Source organism: Budorcas taxicolor, chromosome 11 (assembly GCF_023091745.1).
Source record: "Budorcas taxicolor isolate Tak-1 chromosome 11, Takin1.1, whole genome shotgun sequence".
Classification (NCBI taxonomy): domain Eukaryota; kingdom Metazoa; phylum Chordata; class Mammalia; order Artiodactyla; family Bovidae; genus Budorcas; species Budorcas taxicolor.
Window position 1 is genome coordinate 15,513,720 of NC_068920.1, and position 18,393 is coordinate 15,532,112.

Here is an 18,393-nt window from a genome sequence, read left to right on the forward strand (position 1 = left end):
TACCTCATCCAGATTTTCAGACACATGGGCAGAATTGCATATAATAGTCTTTCCTCTATACTGTGATAATTTCTCTTTTCCTATCTCATATTACAGATTCATGTTTCTTTTTTTTTTCTCTTTTCTTTCCTGCACACAGTTGCCAGGGATTTGTCTTTTTTGTTGGACCTTTAAAAGCAAAAATCTTGATTTTACTTATTAATTATACTTTTTTGTTGTTGTCTAATTTATTACTTTTGCCTTTATCTCTACCAATTCTTTTTTTCTCACTTCATTTTGACTTATTTTGTATTCTTAAAATTTTTGAGTGAAGATTAGTTTATTTAGTTCCTTAATTCCAATTACTTTTTTTTTTGAGGTTCTTTATTTAAATGTGAATTTGAAGATAGATGTCTTCTCAAGAGAACTGAAAACATCATTTCCAAATTCCAACTGTGGTACTGTATGAATTGTTATCTCTTATTTAAGGAATCAGTCTGAGAGATTTCACGTGAAAATATGAAGTTAGATATACAAGAGAGAAAACAAGATTGTTAGCCTTGTAAATTAGAAAGATGTGTCTTTATGAAAACATTAAGAACTGTGAATGACCATGTTTCTCTTCTTTTATTCCTACTTGAACCAAGGATTATCCAAATTCCCATTTCCTAAAGTTGCTATTCAAAAAAGGAACATCTTTTTTGTTCCTTTTAAACAAGGAACATCTTTCCTTTAAAAATATCATCCTACCTGGAGAAGGAAATGGCAACCCACTCCAGTACTCTTGCTTGGAAAATTCCATCAACAGAGGAGTATGGTGGGCTACAGTCCATGGGGTCGCAGGGAGTCAGACACGACTGAGTGACTTCAGTTCATTTCTTCTCTTAGAAGTTTGGGACATGGTGCTTGGATAGTCAGGCTTCCTTGGGGAATTGTTTTAAACATCATGAATTTGAGGCTAATTGACAAAACACAGTCCCCGAAGGACTAAGCATCTGTCCTGGCAGAATGTGGCTGCCCTAGCAGTGAGAAATGACCTTGACTGTCCTTAAAGGGTAAAGGCAGAATATTGGAAATAAAATCTTTTTGATACATTTTTGAATGATAAAAAAAAATAAATAAAAATAAAAATAAAAATATCATCCTCTTTACCCCAAGTCTTGATTATTAATATTACTTGTCAGATCTCGTTCCTTTTTGACCAGCCAGTTCTCCAAGTTCAACCAACTTTGTTCAGAAACATTTACAATTTTTTACAATGTGGAAAAGCGATTCATTTCCATTGAAGAGAGCCTTTTCACAATTCCCGAAATGAAATTTGAGCTTACACAAAGAGAGCCTCAGACAGAAAGGGTAATTTTTCATAAACTACTGAATATGAGATGCAGGCTGGATGCTTGTCTGTGACCTTAGCCTTGTGGCTCCCGCCACGGAACTGAAGGGCTAGTCTTCATTGTTCTGTGGCTCAGCCTCACGCATGAATACTTGTGTATGACAGAAGCATCCAGCAGGGCGATTCTTCATCAGTTTAAATTGTTTGTAGTCTCTTTTGTGTGTATAATTCAGAATTTAAACATCCCTCTAAGTGCATTTGTTTGTACGTTACTCAAGCTTCACACTGGGGCTTTGAGACGTTCCTGTGTACTCTTTCTCTGTGAAATGCCTGCTTAGCATGGATGAGAAGGCAGTAGTGGGGTGGAGAACATGACCCGAGGCCCCGAGAACATGCCCAAGGAACCCAGAACGCCTGCGAGAACCCAGCGGGGAGAATGAGACGCTGAATGAAGAGTGGGAAGTTGGGGCAGCAGCATCGGGACGATACCCAGGACAGAGCCTGCTTTTAGGAACCGGACAGATATTCATGGGTGATGGGTGATCAGGATGAATTAAGAAGGAACGTGGTGGTTGTGTGCCTGGCAGGAGAGACACAGCGTGAGAAAGCTGGGAAGGTGTGGGGGGGCTGGTGTGTGCAAAGGGGCTCTTCACGAACACCCGAAGCAAGTGTGGGCAGGACGCAGGGACTGAGGTTCCCGGCAAGGAGGGCCTTGAACGTCCCCCAGGTGGGCACTGAAGCGTCTCCGGGGGTGACCTGATCACACTGGGACTGGATGGAGGGAAAACCAACATCCAGTCTAGTCAAGGCTATGGTTTTTCCTGTGGTCATGTATGGATGTGAGAGTTGGACTGTGAAGAAAGCTGAGCACCGAAGAACTGATGCTTTTGAACTGTGGTGTTGGAGAAGACTCTTGAGAGTCCCTTGGACTGCAAGGAGATCCAACCAGTCCATTCTGAAGGAGATCAGCCCTGGGATTTCTTTGGAGGGAATGATGCTGAAGCTGAAACTCCAGTACTTTGGCCACCTCATGCGAAGAGTTGACTCATTGGAAAAGACTCTGATGCTGGGAGGGATTGGGGGCAGGAGGAGAAGGGGACGACAGAGGATGAGATGGCTGGATGGCATCACTGACTCTATGGATATGAGTGAGTGAACTCCGGGAGTTGAACTGAGGCAGCCCTCGCAGTGACGTCGCTGGTACCATGATAACTGGCATCAAGAGACTAGCCACAGGGATGATGGAAAGTGGACGAATTTGTGATAGAGGCAACATTCTATTACTCTCAGTCACTGGTTGGATATGGGGCCTAAAGGAACAGAATGACTTGTGATAAGCAGGCTTCACCAACCAGGTGGCTGATGATGTCGTTCGCTGAGAAGGACCGCAGCCACCCAGGTCATCTGCAGAATGTGAGCAGAGCGCTGATGCATGCTGGAAGGCATGAGAAAAGTGGAGACCACCCGAGAACCACGCGGGACATCTCAGAGCCCCGAGCTGAGTGCCTGGTGCTGTATCGCAGGCTCCCATGCGCTATCTGTTTCACACATGGGAGTGTGTTTAGGTCAGTCCTAACCTCCCAGTTGATATCTCTCTTAAAGAAGATGTGTTCCATATTTACAATGGAATATTACTCAGTCACTACTCAGTTCAACTCCCGGAGTTCACTCAGACTCACGTCTATCAAGTCAGTGATGCCATCCAGCCATCTCATTTGTAGAGATATGGATGGCCCTCGAGTCTGTCATACAGAGAGAAGTAAGCCAGAAAGAGAAAAACAATAATGTATATTTATGCATATATGTGGAATCTAGAAAAATGGTACAGATGAACCTATTTGTTGGGCAGGAATAGTGACTCAGATGTAGAGAACAGATGTGTGGTTTTTAATAAGGGGTCCCCACTGGTGGGGCTGAGTGGGCTTGTCCTGTAATGTTCCCCTTGCCCTGCTCGCCTTGGCTGGGCCTGGGCCCCAGCTTGGGGTGAGGACTGGATTTTTCCCGTTGCCCCCTCTTCCAGCACTGATTCATGGGGAGGGCTTTGCTCTCAGTACCCCTGGTTGGTCCGTCACCCTGGGGGCTGACGCTTCTTGTTACCTGTACGACTCTAGCTCCTAATATGTAGCAAAAAGCCACCTGGAAGATTTATTTACACACCACTGCATGTTATTGAGTTGAAGGAAGCTTAGCAGTCCATTCAGCCCTGTATAACTGCTTTTTAAGATGAGCAAGACAGATTCTTAAAATGGATAGCCAACAAGGACCTTCTGTACAGCACAGAGAACGCTGCTCCATGTGATGAGGCAGCCTGGACGGGAGGGAGTTTGGGGGAGAATGGGTACATGTATATGTATGAGTGAGTCCCTTTGCTGTGCACCTGAAACTCTCACACTGTTGTTAATTGGCTATTCCTCAATACAAAATAAAAAGTTTAAAAAATTACACACACACACGCACACACAAAAATGAGCAACTCAGGGTAAGAGGAAAATGAAGAGAGAGACAAGAAAGGCCAGAGTATAGATGAGCTGAGTGGTATGAGGTCTGCTGGGGGTAGGAGGGAGTCTTGCCTTTGACCTTGAAAGTCCAGGGGTGGTAGCTGGGAGAGAAACACTCACGTTCCAAAGTCTACGAAGTTCCGAAGACTCATTCAGTAAATGCTTGGTGGCTTATAGCCATGCCAGGCGCTATTTTTGCCTCTGAGATCACAACAGTGGGCAAGACAGAAGGATTTCTTCCCTCACGAGATCACATTAGGTGGAAGCAGACAGACTATAAAAGGCAGAACGTATAAGAGCTATTAATTAGAGTTCAGAGAGGATTAAGCGAAGTGAATGTGCTCGAAGGTGGCCTGGAGGTGACCCTGAGGTCTGGGTGACAATGGGGAGCCTGATCTTGACCATCTGGGAGGGGAGCCCAGGGGCAGGGGGAGAGCTGGAGCAAAGGAATGACTTCGTCTTATTTGGGGAACAAAACACAGAGGCCTCCATGGTTGGGACATGGAGGGGTCAGGGCGAGCATGGTCTGAGCTGAGGTCAGAGGTCAGCAGCGATCACAGTGGGCTTTGCAAGTCAAGGTTGGAGTCACAGGGCAGAGAGGAGGCCTGGAGGGCGCTGGGCGGGCGGCTTCCAGGATGTGAGTCAGGTTTTCAAAAGGTCGCCTTCTGTGTGGTCTCTGCACCGTGGATGCGCCCGTGTGAAACGGTGAGCCCGGTCAGAGAGAGACGAATGTGGCTCCAGTGAGGCCGACGAGCCGGGGTGAGACCCCGAGCAGAGAAGAGACAGACGGGCAGGGAATCCGGTGTTGTCTCGGTGATAGGGAGACTGGCTTGGGGTCTCCCTCCTGGAGGCACCCCCATCCGCCTGCTGCCCCCCTGGCGGTGTTGCCTGTGATCATTCCACTCTGTCAAGCAGCTGTCCGATTTCTTCACCATATAATCACTGTTTCCCCCTTGCAACTCATATGCAGTCTGTGAGCAGACTCGAGGAGCTATCTCTGCCACGGGGACGCAGCAGTGACAGGGTGGAAGAAAGTTCTTCCCTCCTGTGGGAACGTGAGGAACGTGGGGCTTGAGCTCCATCCACCTGGAACTGGGACTGCCCACCTCTGAGTTGCGAGCTTGCAGGTGTCACAGGGGGATGGATTAGGGCTGAGAGAGAGCCCAGTAAGGGGCTTGGATGTTTCCAGGCAAGGATGACGCAACTTGCATCCATGAAGTGATAAGGTGACTGGCATTCCTATGGTTTTTCCAGTGGTCATGTATGGATGTGAGAGTTGGACTATAATGAAAGCTGAGCACCGAAGAATTGATGCTTTTGAACTGTGGTGTTGGAGAAGACTCTTAAGAGTCCCTTGGACTGCAAGGAGATCCAACCAGTCCATCCTAAAGGAGATCACTCCTGAATATTCATTGGAAGGACTGATGTTGAAGCTGAAAATCCAATACTCTGACCACCTGATGCGAAGAACTGACTCATTTGAAAAGACCCTGATGCTGGGAAACATTGAAGTCCAGAGGAGAAGGGGACAACAGAGGATGAGATGGTTGGATGGCATCACCGACTCAATGCACATGAGTTTGGGTAAACTCCAGGAGTTGGTGATGGACAAGGAGGCCTGGCATGCTGCAGTCCATGGGGTCGCAAAGAATCGGACACCACTGAGCGACTGAACTGAACTGAACTGAACTGAATGCCTCCTGCAAGAGACATGAATGGGTTCTAATCCTCAATCTTATCTTTAAGAGTTAACTATTTGATACCTGTCCGAGACCACATTTCAGGAAAGCGCTTTAGTTCCCCAAGGGGAGACTGGCAGCAGGAAAAAGGGACATCCACACTGGTCTCATACCCAAGCCTGGAAAAAGCTGCACCAAGAAGATTGATCTGGGGCGTGAGAAAGAGCCAAGAGAGGAGCTGGCCCAGCCCAGCCCCCGGGGGGTCGGGCGTCTGTAGAGGAGACCCGGCGATAAGCCCTGTAGGACAGGCCCCGTCCATCCTCCTGGGAGCATCTTGACCCCACAGAGGAAGAGGCAGTATCCATGCTTTTGTACACACCCCATAAACATCCAAGCTATTATATGCTCAAAATATTATACATGAACACATGTGATCTTAAAGATAAGTAAAAACAGAAGACAGGGAATACTTAAGGTCAAAAGGATGAGATGAAGAGAAAAGTTAGAACCCAGATATTCAAGCTTTAGATTACTAAATAGTTACTGACACTGGTTACTGCATTTGCCTTTGAACTCCTTGGCAGTAACAGCAGAAGTGGAAACATCAGGTAGTTACAAAAATCTCATTTCCATGAGAAAAACCTTGTCTGTTACTCAGGAGAAACAAAACACACCCCGGCGTTTAAATATGAATACGTCTGCCGATAATTCGCTTACTGGTAATAAAGCTTCTCTTCCATTTAGCCTTTTGTTAGTTTTCTCTGTAATTGACTTTTACTTGTAGGAGCCATGGTTAAAACATCTGTAAATGCTGGGATATGCTCAAGATCTGTGTATCAGGACAGTGAAGTAACAGGAATGTTGAGTTGTTTGGAGAGATCACATGGGGTGATGTAACATCACAGTTATCCAAAACCATAGATTCTGAGTCCAGGGACTGAGGGCTTGGTCCAGTTACACCAGGGAGTGCACTGGAGCTGGCCCCGTGGGGCACTATGAAGCACAGATTCTAACCTCAGGAACCAGCAACAGAGAAATCACTAGACATCCAACAGCAACAAAAAAGGCACTGCAGATAATGATGGGAAATTGCTTACATAATGGGAAACAATGCAATAGTAACTTATGGACACTCTCAATCCTGCCCTTTGGAGAGGTTTCAGGTCTTACTATCTTTAAGGATTCTGCTAAGACCTTTTGTTTCAAAGGACTCCTCCAAATGTGGGATTAGTGGGGGGGCGGGGGGGGGGGTACTTGGAAACTGGATTCATTCACTCGGTCAGTTAGTCAGTCAACAAACCTGACTTGAGCTCCTTGTGTGAGCCTGGTGACGAGATGGAGAAGGGGAACTCAAGATGCTCTCCAGTCTGAAATGTAGAAGAGCACAGGGAGATATGCAGGCAGAGGCGTCCTAGTACAGCGGCGTGTTTGCAGAGCACTTAGGAATTATTTTCAATGCTTATTTTCACGTTGTCGAGCAAGGTCTGTTTAGGAACCCCTGTTTGCTGTGGCAGAATCTGGCAGAAAAACCAGATTGTACTCTTGGGCCATCTTTCCGCACCAGACCACAAGGGGGTGCTGTGTGAGGCCACCCTGAGGGGTTCCAAGAGAACTCTGCTTTAGAGCCACAAAATGCAGGACCCTTAGGCGAGAAATTTTGCCACCATGCTAGGAGGTGCCCACATGAAGGCCTTGCTCTCTGGGGTGAGGGGGTGCTGGCCAGTCACCCTGGGGGGATGTAAAGGACTCTTGAGGGACTCCTAACCACAGCAGCGGCCTGGGACCCTTACTTGTCCACCCCTTCTGGGGAACTTTGCTACAGAAAACTCCGCGTGGCAGGCCTGGACAGGCCCTCTTCTTAGTGCTCCTTGCATTCCTTTTGTTTCTTGCTTATTGATTTTTCCTTTTGCAAACAGGATAGGGGTACCCACTACTCAAGGAAAACCTTCTTTTGTCAAAGCTCAGGCCTTCTAGTGTTGACTGGCTGTCTAGACAGAGAGGTAAAAATAATTGCCCTAGGGTAAGGACAACCTCAGCTTCGTCGTCCATTTACACTTTTACATCTTCCTAAAAGTACACCTGCATCGTCCTTTGTCTTGGTGTTTTGACACTGGGCACGACCCAGGCAGCTGGCCCGTTCACAGCCATCCTCTTTAGAGAATTCACCGCTTTGTAATAGGGATTTAGGGCCCTAAATCACAAAGGGTCACCCTGTCAGGCTCCCTGGGTCATAAAGAAGACTCGTAAACGGTTCTTGGACGACAGGCCGGGGAGGGCTGGCTGCTCCCGGGAATCTCACAGCATCCTGACTGCCTGGCCGGCCAGAGAAAATTACGGGTATGTTTTCACTGAACATCATTTCTTGCTGATGCTTGTCTGCCTGGAAAATTATCCGTGAGGAGACGGACTAAGGTGCCCTTTCTGTTAGCTCAGTTTTCTTAATGATAGTTGTTGGGGGATGGTTTAGACCATGAGAGCTTTGGGTTGTTTTTCCCACTCCCCCGGCCCCCCAGCTACAGGGGAATTTTAGAGGCTGGTAATAGTCAGCTCTGAGATAAAAGTCAGTGTGTGCTCGGGGTTTTAGTTATCCCTTTTTAGAGGCCTTCCCCCCCGCCACAAATGTTGGCCTCTACTCATTAAATCCCTTTCAAGATTGTTTTTCTTTTTTTTTTAAGCCACAAAATAAACCTGTGCCTACTTGTCTGGGACCTGGGAAGAAGGAAGGTGGGCCTAACATGGCCTCCTCCTGGTGCAGTTTTCATGTGTTTTTTTTAAAAAAATTATTGATTATTTTTGACTGTGCTGGGTCTTCATTGCTGGGCGTGGGCTTTCTGCAGTTGCTTTAGGCGGGCTTCTCATTCCCGCAGCTTCTCTTGTTGCAGAGCATGGGCCCTGGGGCTCGAGGGCTTCAGTAGTGGTGCTTCCTGTCGTGTTGGGACCTCCCCAGACCGGGGGTCCCTTGCTTGGCAAGGCGGATTCTTAACCACGGGACCACCAGAGGTGTCACTCTCTCGCCCTAGATTTTTCCCCAGCAGCCCCGTGTCTCGGGCCTGGTGTGGATGGTGCGGTAAGCGTGGAGTTCACGCAGGCTGGTTCCATGGAGATGCCGAGACCGTGGTGCTTCCTAGGTCAGAAAGGATCCACACCCAAGGAGATGCCACAGGAGGAACCCGCAGCCCGGCTCCCGCTCCATCAGATCCCCATCCAGCTCTTCCCGGACCGTGCTGACTCCCCTCCGGCAGACCTGGAATCTGTCCACGTCCACCTCTGCTCCTCCTTTTAAATCCAGGCTGCCTTTGCCTTTCGCCTGGAATGGACGAAAGAGCTTCCAAACTGAGCTGATCGGATCCAAAAGCGACAAGGCCCCTCCTCTCGTCCCATACTTCAGAGGGCTGTTTTCAGAAGAGAGTGCGTATTTGTCTTTATCACTGTCGGCCCCCTTTCAAGAAGCCTTCCCATGTATTAAACACCTCTTAATCTATGACTGGATTGCTCTTCCCATCTATACTACGTTTTATATTTCTTTCCCTTTCTTGTGTCCAAGCTGCAAAGTCCTTTTATTTTGCAAACATCTCATATGACATATATACTATTGATACCAGGTATAAAATAGATCCCTAAGGAGAACAGACTGTAGGGCACAGGGAACTCTACTAAATGCTCTGTGGTGACCTGAGTGGGGCGGAAAACAAAGAGGGAGGCGGTACATGTGTATGGATGGTTGATTCACTTTGCTGTACAGAGAAACTAACAAGACATCTCATTCGCATGCCTCTCAGCCGTTTGAGGGGGAGAGTAAAACAAAGATGAACTATCTGAATATCCTTGACCAGGTTTTCGTAAGTGTTAAGAGAAAAAACAGAGAAGGCAATGGCAACCCACTCCAGTACTCTTGCCTGGGAAATCCCATGGACGGAGGAGCCTGGTAGGCTGCCGTTTATGGGGTCGCACAGAGTCAGACACGACTGAAGCGACTTGGCAGCATCATCTTAGGGTCAAAAAAGTTTCAGGTTAACAGTAGACAAGACAGGTTTCTCTATTGAGAGACTCCGTTGAGGCTTTACTCTGCTCCTGAGTTTCACAATGTGCTCAGTGATGTTTTCCAAAACGACAAGACAACAGCCTGTCTACTAACAGTTTATTTCTCAAGCTATCTCCAGAACCTAGACTATCAAGGAACCTCAAATAAATTTTTAGAATATCAATTTCTTGAAGTTCGTATTTGCTCTGCTGCCCCTTTGCTTTTTTTAAAAATTCAATTCTTATTTTCAGCGTAGTTGATTTACAAGGTCGAGTTACTTTCAGATGTACAACGAAGTGACTCAGTTATGCATACAGAGACAGCCACTCTTTTTCAGGTTCTTTTCCCGCAGAGGCCATTCCGGAGTGCTGAGTGAGAGTCTTTTTCGGCTCTTGGTCTCTCCCCAGCCCTCTTTCTGCCCCCATCTCCCCTCCTCTCTCCACTCTCCCGGTTTCACGTCTTCACTGTCTTTCTCATCTCTTTTATCTCCTCTCTACCTCTTCTCCCGCTTGCTCCCCTTTCTCTTGTCTGAAAGGGTGTGAGCTCAGCGTGAAGCCCCGTCCCGGTGCGGTGGAGCCCCCCACGCCTCTGCCCTGCCCTCCCCTCCTGCCAGCCTCAGCAGGCTCCCCCCACGCCCCACCCTCCGTCCGTGCTGCCAGCCCTTCCTTTGCCCTCAGTCTCCTTCGCCCCAGAGAGGCTGTCTCACCATCCTGCATCCCTCTGATGCTCTCTCTCCCTGAGTCCCGAGTCTTTGCCTGAAGCTTTCAGCTGAACATCGGTCCATCCCCTGCCTCGACTTGTGTAAAAGGCATGTTTACTTTCGGTTCTCAAACAAAGAAGAGCAGAGAGCAGGGTTCCCCTTCCCCCCTGCCCCTTGGGTGCCCAGCGCGCTGCTGAGCAGAGACCCTGGCTGTGAGATGGGGGTTGCTGCTCGGACTGGGGCACCTGCCCTGTGATTGATGGACGGGGTGGGCCTGTCTGCTCTGCTCGGCCAGGCAGGAAACCTTCAATGAATAAACCAATCCTTCTTTCTCAAGTCCTCTGGTGAACAGCAGCGTTTCTTTCATCATAACTCTGCAAACACTGGGAAGAATGTAGATGTGGTTTATGGGGAATCATCAGAAGACCAGACCGCCTTTCACTGACTGGGGAGGAGGAAACCACGTCTGTCCCCAGGTGGGTCATGAACTAGCCCCGATGGACTGTTTACAAAGCTGAGCTTTCCGAATGGCCCTTCTTTTGCAGGCCCTCCAGGGTTTCTGTGAGTCAGTGAACGATAATATTGATTTGAAATAATATCAATTCTATTAATATCAGCATTAATATTGATTTGAAAACAATGGTACGTTAGAGTCGGTTGGGAAATATTTTTACCTCGTTTCAAAATCAACTTTATTCCTGCATGACTCACATACAGTAAAATGTACCCACTTAAGTGTATATTATGCAAATATTGGGGCTTCCCAGGTGGTGCTAGTGGTAAAGAATCTGCCTGCCAATGCAGGAGACACAACAGACTTGGGTACGATCCTTGGGTCAGGAAGATCCACTGGAGAAGGGAATAGCACCCCGACTCCAGTATTCTCGTCTGTAAAATCCCATGGACAGAGGAGTCTGGTAGGCTACAGTCTATGGGGTGCAAAGAGTCAGACATGACCGAGAGACTGAACACATGCAAATATTTGCGTTCATATAATTACCCTAGGAATCGAGATGTAAATACAGTACTGTCCACTATGATAGCCACTCACCACTTGTGGCTATTTAAATTAAAAGTAACTAAAATGAAAAACAGTTCCTCAGTTCATCACGTTTCAAAATCTTAATGGCAACATGTGACATTATTGGCCACTGTATTGGGCAGTGAAAAGTACAAATGCAGGCGCATCTGATATAAAACATATATATATATATATAGCATTGAGATAAAACATATCCATCACACCCAAAAGTTCCTTTGTGCTCTTTTCCAGATAACTCCAAACTCCCAACTCTGATTTCAGGAAATCACAGATTTGAGCTGCTACAACACATTAGACCTGTGTTTTCTAGAGCTCCATATTTATCTGTAGTCTTGATTTACCTGGCTTTTTCTCAGCATAATGATTGTAAGGTTGATCCATTCTTGCTGTAAGATCTGTAATTAGTTCTCTCCTTTTTATTTTTTAAAATTAGTTAATTAATTTTGAGGGCTGCACCTTGCAGCTGGTCGAACTTTCCCAACCAGAGATCCAACCCACACCCAGCAGGGCAAGCATAGAGCCTTAACCCCTGCACTGCCAGGGAAGCCCTCATTCCATTCTTTTTACTGCTAAACAGGATTCCACTGTATGCAGAGACCACAGTTTATCCACTCACCTGTTGATGCCGTTTGGATTGCTTCCATTTTGGGATTATGCTAAATAAAGCAGTTAATTTTGTGGACACTTATTTTCTTTTTCAAAAAATTTTAAATGAAGTATAGTTGATTTACAATGTTGTGTTAGTTTCAGGTGTACAGCAAAGGAATTCTTTTTTTCAGGTTCTTTTCAGGTTATTACAAGATAGTAATAACCTGTGCTATACAGTAGGTCCTTGTTAATGGACATAGATTTTCATTTCACTTGCCTAAATACCTTTGGAATGGCTGGGTTATATGGTAAGTGTATACTTAACTTTGTAAGAGATTGCCAGATTGTATTTCAGAATGGCTTTACCATGTTACACTCCTACCAGCAATGTAGGGGAGCTCCAGAGAACCCCAGTTATTACCGGTTTTTGTTTTGTTGCTGTTGTTCAGTCGCTAAGTCGTGTCTGACTCTTCGTGACCCCATGAACTGCAGCACGCCAGGCTTTCCTGTCCTTCACTGTTTTTTGTTTGTTCTATTAAGTACTAAAAGAGAGTATCTCCAGCCTAGAATCGAATACTGTAATTCTTTTCTGTTTCTCCTTTCAGTTCTCTGTTTTTGCTTCACTATATTTTGCACCTTTGTGACTAGGTGCATTTGCATTGAGGAACATTTTGTCTGCTTCGTGAACTGATCTTCTCATGATGATGAAGCCCTCTTTGCCCAAGTGAATTCTGCTTTGTCTGCTGAGAAAGCCATGAAAGCTTTTCTTTTTAAAAATTAGAATATGCATGTTATATTTCTCTCTCTTTGCTTTTAACTTATCTGTGTATTTTTACTAAAATTGGGCATCTTTTAAATAGCATATAATTTAATCTTGCAGGGGGTGGGGTGGGAGGGAGGTGAGATAAATGTATGCATAGAGCTGATTCACATTGTACAGCAGAGACTGACACAACATTGTAAAGCAATTATACGCCAATGATGAAATAAACAATATATATGTTAAACAATAATTTTATAAAATAAATAGAATTAATTGATAAAATAAATACAATTAAATAGTTTATTTAAATTCAACATAATTTAAATTTTTATTTTTAAAAATAGAATTTAAATTTTTAAATTTAAAATAATTTAAATGATTTAATTATTTAAATTGAATAATAACATTAACATTAAATAATAACAATAACATTAAACCTGTGGCTGAGTCATGTCAATGTATGGCAAAACCAATACAGTATTGTAAAGCAAAATGAAGTAAAAATAAAAATTAAAAAAACATTAAATAATAAATAATTTTAATAAAATAAAATATAAATTTAGTATTTCTTTTTAAAAAAATCTAGTTTGAGAATCTCTGACTTGTAATTGGAGTGTTCAGACCATTTGCATAAAAAAGATAATAACCAACAAAGAATAAACTGTGTTCATTCCAAGTGTGCAGTTTGAGGAGTTTCAACATGCGTGTACCCATGAAGCCATCTCCACAGTTGAGAAGCTGGGCGTTTTCATCTTTGCGCAGATCCTTGAGCTCCTTGGTAGCTCACCCTGTCCCCACAGCGGCTGCCTGCTTCCTGCCACTGCAGTCTGCATTTTGCGGAACTCTGTATAAACGTGCACTGTGTGTGCACACTTCTTGTGTGCATCGAAACGACTCTGAAGCTCATTCATGTTGTTTTTTGTTTCACTTGTTTCTTTGCTCCTTCGTGTGTCTGTGTAGTATTCCGTTGTGTGGATATGTAACAGTGTTTATTCATTCACGTAGACATTTGGGTTGTTTCTAGCTTTGGGCTATTACAAATAGAGCTACTATAAACATGCTTTTTGTATGAACCTATGATTTTATTTTTCTTGGGTAAAAATTAATTCCTAGGTCCTATGGTGACATGAGGGCTTCCCCGATGGCTCAGATGGTAAAGAATCTGCCTTCAATGCAGGAGAACTGGGCTTGATCCCTGGGTTGGGAAGATCCCCTGAAGGAGGTCACGGCAACCCACTCCAGGATTCTTGCCTGGAGAAACCCACGGACAGAGGGGTTCAGCGGGCTACAGTCCACGGGGTCACAGAGTTAGACACGACTAAGCGACTAACACTTTCACTTTTCTTTTCATGGTGTCATGGGGCTTCCCTGGAGGCTCAGTTTGATCCCTGGGTTGGGAAGCTCCTCTGGAAGAGGAAATGGCCAACTCCCTCCAGTATCGTTCCCATGGACAGAGGAGCCTGGTGGGCTACGGTCCACGGGGTTGGAAAGAATCAGACATGACTGAAGTGAATTAGCATGCACACATGCATGGTTTTAATATATTAATTAAACTAAATTTAATTAATACATTTAATTTTTTTTAATGCCAATCTATTTTTCAAGTGTTTTGCACTCTCCATAGCAGGGTATAAGAGCTGCATTTACTCCAATTCCTCGCCAACAGTTGGTATAGCTTATCTTTTTAATAATTCTATTTGGTGGGTTTGTATTTCACTGACTTATTGTATATTCATGTCTTTTTTTTTTTTTTTGCTAGCTGCTTGGCTTGTGAGATCTTACTTCCTGATCAGGGATTGAACATAAGCCCCCTACAGAGGAAGCTTGGCACGCTAACCACTGGACCGCCAGGCAAGCCCTTCACATGTCTTCTTTTGTGAGATTTCTGTTCAAAATTTTTGCCCAGTTAAAAAATTGTTATTTGTATCCTTATTCTAATACATATCTTGGGCTGTGAGTAAAGTGAGTGAAGTCGCTCAGTCGTGTCCGACTCTTTGCGATCCCGTGGACTGTAGCCCACCAGGCTTCTCTGTCCATGGGGTTCTCCAGGCAAGAATACTGGAGTGGGTTGCCATTTCCTTCTCCAGGGGATCTTCCTGACCCAGGAATCGAACCCACATCTCCCGCATTGCAGGCAGACGCGTTAACCTCTGAGCCACTGAGGTGGTACAAATATTTTATTGCTGTTTGTGGTTTGACCTTTTGTTTTCTTAATGGTCTTCCTATAAAAGTTTTAAATTGTGATGAAGTCCAATTTATCAATTTTTTATGATTTATGTTTTTTGTTCTACCTAAGGAACTCTTGTCTACCTAAGATGACAAAGATTTTTCTGCCGTCATTTTCTTCTAGAAGTTCTAAAGCTTCATGTTCAGGTCTATTATCCATTTGAGCATTTGAGTTAACTTCTATGTAGAGTGTAAGGTAAATATTCCGCTTTTTCCATGCGGAGATCTAGTTTATCAAGCACCATTTTTTTTTTTTTTTTTTCCAGAAGACTTTCCATTTCCCAGTAAGTGCCTTGACACTTTCTTTGGAAATGTTTATAGATGTGGGAAAAGAGTATATTCAAGGTATATTCAAATAGTTCATCTGTAACTCTGTGGGACAGCAGAATGAAAGTGGGCCAAGCATTAAAGATAATTTATGTGGTCATAAATCTATTTTCATCAATATAGTTTTCTTTTAAATATTTCTTGATGTCTATTCAAGAATGCATTGAGCAATTCTCTTTGATTCTAAAATGACATCAATAGTACATTCACATTATGACAGCAGATACCATCCCACCTACCATTTAAATATTCAGGCTTCCTGGTGAAGAGAAGCCTTTTTCCAGACATTTGGGTTTGGTAATGCTCACAAATTCCAGAATTTTCTTCAAATGCAACACATCCCGAAGTGACACAAAATGAATGAATAGCTCTCAATTTTACTCAAAAATCCAGATCTATAGTATTAATAAACTCACCATAATTCAACTATGTTAGGGGTGCCAAAATAAGCTAACATTTAACTGTGTGACAAATAAAGAAATGGAAAAAGAAAACCCAAGGCCTATGAAAAGACATCCAAAATTTTAATGATTTAAAAATAGCCTCTACATATAGTACGGGAAAGAGATTAACACAGATTGAACATTTTGGTTTTGAAAACATGAAATGTCGCCTCTTAGCATAGAACAAGTCATCTCCTAAGAAATACACATGATACAATGAAATCTACAAGGACACTTTTTCAAACTCATTGCTGATTTTTAGCAACCCCCTTCCTCCACACACACTTGCTTGTCCTACAGCAATCCGACTTCTTTTGGCAGAATAGAATGTTGAGAACTACAACACTGGTTCTGAAAAAGCACCTCCTGGGTAAGTTTCACTGATTTTTTCTTTAATCCCACTTAAATCATATATCCTTCTCTCCTAAATCCTCTCCTGTTCCAATAATTTGGTTGTCTAAAGCAAGCAAGCTTAATTAAGTCAAGGCATATATTGCAAATCAAACATTTTCCAATTGACTGGAGTGGGATCATTAAATGAAAACTGGACTGATAAACCATAAATAACTTGCTTCTTGACTTGGTGATATGTGAACACATTTATCCATTGGGTTGGAAGGGTTTCATCTGCCCCATGATGAATCCGATGGCTTGTGATGCGTTTGTGCTGTGCCAACCCCAGCATGTATCAGAGGACAGACTGTGGAATGGATGCTGTGCTGAGCTGGGGGACAGTGAATGAGCTGTTCACGGGGTCATTGGGCAGACAGAGCTGTAAAGCCTAGATGGGCTCCTGACAGCTGCTCTGAGCGCTGGGTCTGCGTGTGCACGTTTTAGGGAGGGTACAGGGTCAAGCCACGACTTCTCTTAAGAGTAAGATTGTAGCCTGGCGTCTCTAACCTTTAGGTGATTGAGGAACTGGCCAGCTTCCCTCAGGTACCAGGGATAGCAGCACCGAAGAGGATGACGACAGTCAGAAAGGCCTCCGCTTACAACTCAGGTGGAACCGTCCTTCTTTTGTGGATGATCATTGCCCAATGTGTTTTTAGGAATTCCTGCTGCAAACAATATGCTTTTTTGCAAATCTGAAAATGTCCTTTGGAAAATCTCATGGCCAGATTACTCATAAATGCCGATGATCAAAAAGCCCTGGGGATGGACTTCCTGGGTGGCCCAGTGGTTCAAGACTCTGAACTCCCCATGCAGGGGGCATGGGTTCCAACCCTGGTCTGGAAACTAAGATCCCACATGCCACCTGGTGGGGCCACAAAAGAAAGTCTTTGGGGAACACATGGTCCCCTTTTGTTGGGACAGCGTCCTGTGTTGAAACAACCCAGCGCTAATCAGGAAGCGGCCTCAAAACACACGTGTCTCTCCTCTGGCACCTAATGTGTCAGAGTTTGGGTTAAGATATATCAAGACTTTCTGAAACTTTCTAAGAGGGTTTTTTTCAACCAGAAGTGAGGCATCTTGCAATAACACGTCCGAGACGGCCAATTTTGGAAGGGCTTTCAAAAAGGAAAACAAGGTATTAACCCGCCTCCTTATGGAAGGTGAACACTTGCAAATACACTGTACTGTGTGTCTCAGACTTGGGAGTGACAGGCTCGGAACAATCACGAGTATATGTAGAGCAATATTACAACCAGCTGGTAGGTTTTTCTGAAAAGAAAATGCAGCATTGGGAGGTGCCTCCTAAGGTGCTTCTTATCTCATGGTTCTTAATGGAATGTATCAGACAAACATCTACAAACGAACGTGAACACGTAGTCACACACACGTGGATAAGATTCTGTACAATTGGTGTCTCAGATGCTTATGTGTATACATAAGAACAACATGGGGGGGAAAAAGGCCACACACCACCCCCCCGGAGTTCCCTGAATTTCTGAATGCCATCTAACCCATGAAATGTGAAAGTCTTTCACTTTTATACAAAAATATCTACAAAAATAGACAAGATTTACAAAAACCAGAGAGTGTTTTCCAGTTTTCCTCAGTAACCCAAGGCAGTGCTCCCTTTCCTGCGTCTCCGCTCAGAACGTGGCCATCTCCAGCAGAGAGCGCTTGAAGAGCTGTGCGTTCCTGGACAGGTCGGTCACCTGGTGGACCATATCCTGCAGGGCGGGGGTGCTGGGGTAGTGGAGCGCGGCCGTCTTGGTGGCCAAAACTATAGTCTTGAGCTGCTCGCACAGCTGGTTGCTGGAGTTCATCACTTTGTTGCGAACGTCCTGGGCGGCCACCTGCCGGGTCAGCGTGTCTCCGATGAACACCAGTTTGTGGGCACTGAGGATGACAAACTTGCTGTGGGCCACGAAGATCCTCGGGGGCTGCGCCGAGCTGAGGCAGCTGAAGAGCGCGTCGATGGCGTTGAGCAGGGAGATGTAGTGGGTCTCGCACTGGTCATAGTAGAAGCAGAGGAGCTGCCGGTCCTGCGCGCTCACGCCGCTGCTGGTGGTCGGGAGGCTCTGGGACGGCTTCCACTTGGAGATGTCGTTCTCCACGGGCTTTGTGATTTCTTGTTCCAGCAGCTGGAACTGACTCAGCTGCAGGGGAGAAAAAAAGCCCGACTTAGTTAAGGACAAGGCGGTGTGTGCCGAAGTGGAAACTAACCAGGGCTTGTAGCGATTAAGGCAGGGATGTTCATGTCAGGTGGTTTTTTAGATGCCAGGCCTTGTCAGGTTGCCTGGCTTTCCTGAGTTGTAAAATGCAGAGGTTGAGAAAGAGGATGCCTAAGGAATCCTCCAGCTCTGACTTCTGCAACTGGGCACGATTGGTCTCTTCTGTCCTCAGA

At 45.1% G+C, this 18,393-nt stretch overlaps 1 protein-coding gene across 5 annotated transcripts in view; it reads right to left on the bottom strand.

Moving 5' to 3' along the window:
• Positions 1 to 15,668: 15,668 nt before the first annotated feature.
• NEDD9 (neural precursor cell expressed, developmentally down-regulated 9) overlaps positions 15,669 to 18,393 on the bottom strand; it is a 121,615-nt gene continuing 118,890 nt past the window's right edge. For all 5 annotated transcript variants that reach the window (XM_052647989.1, XM_052647988.1, XM_052647990.1 and 2 more), the window contains one exon: positions 15,669 to 18,145. In XM_052647989.1, the coding sequence (XP_052503949.1) occupies positions 17,636 to 18,145 (510 nt within the window). In that variant the 3' untranslated portion in view covers positions 15,669 to 17,635. The remainder of the gene's footprint in view (positions 18,146 to 18,393) is intronic.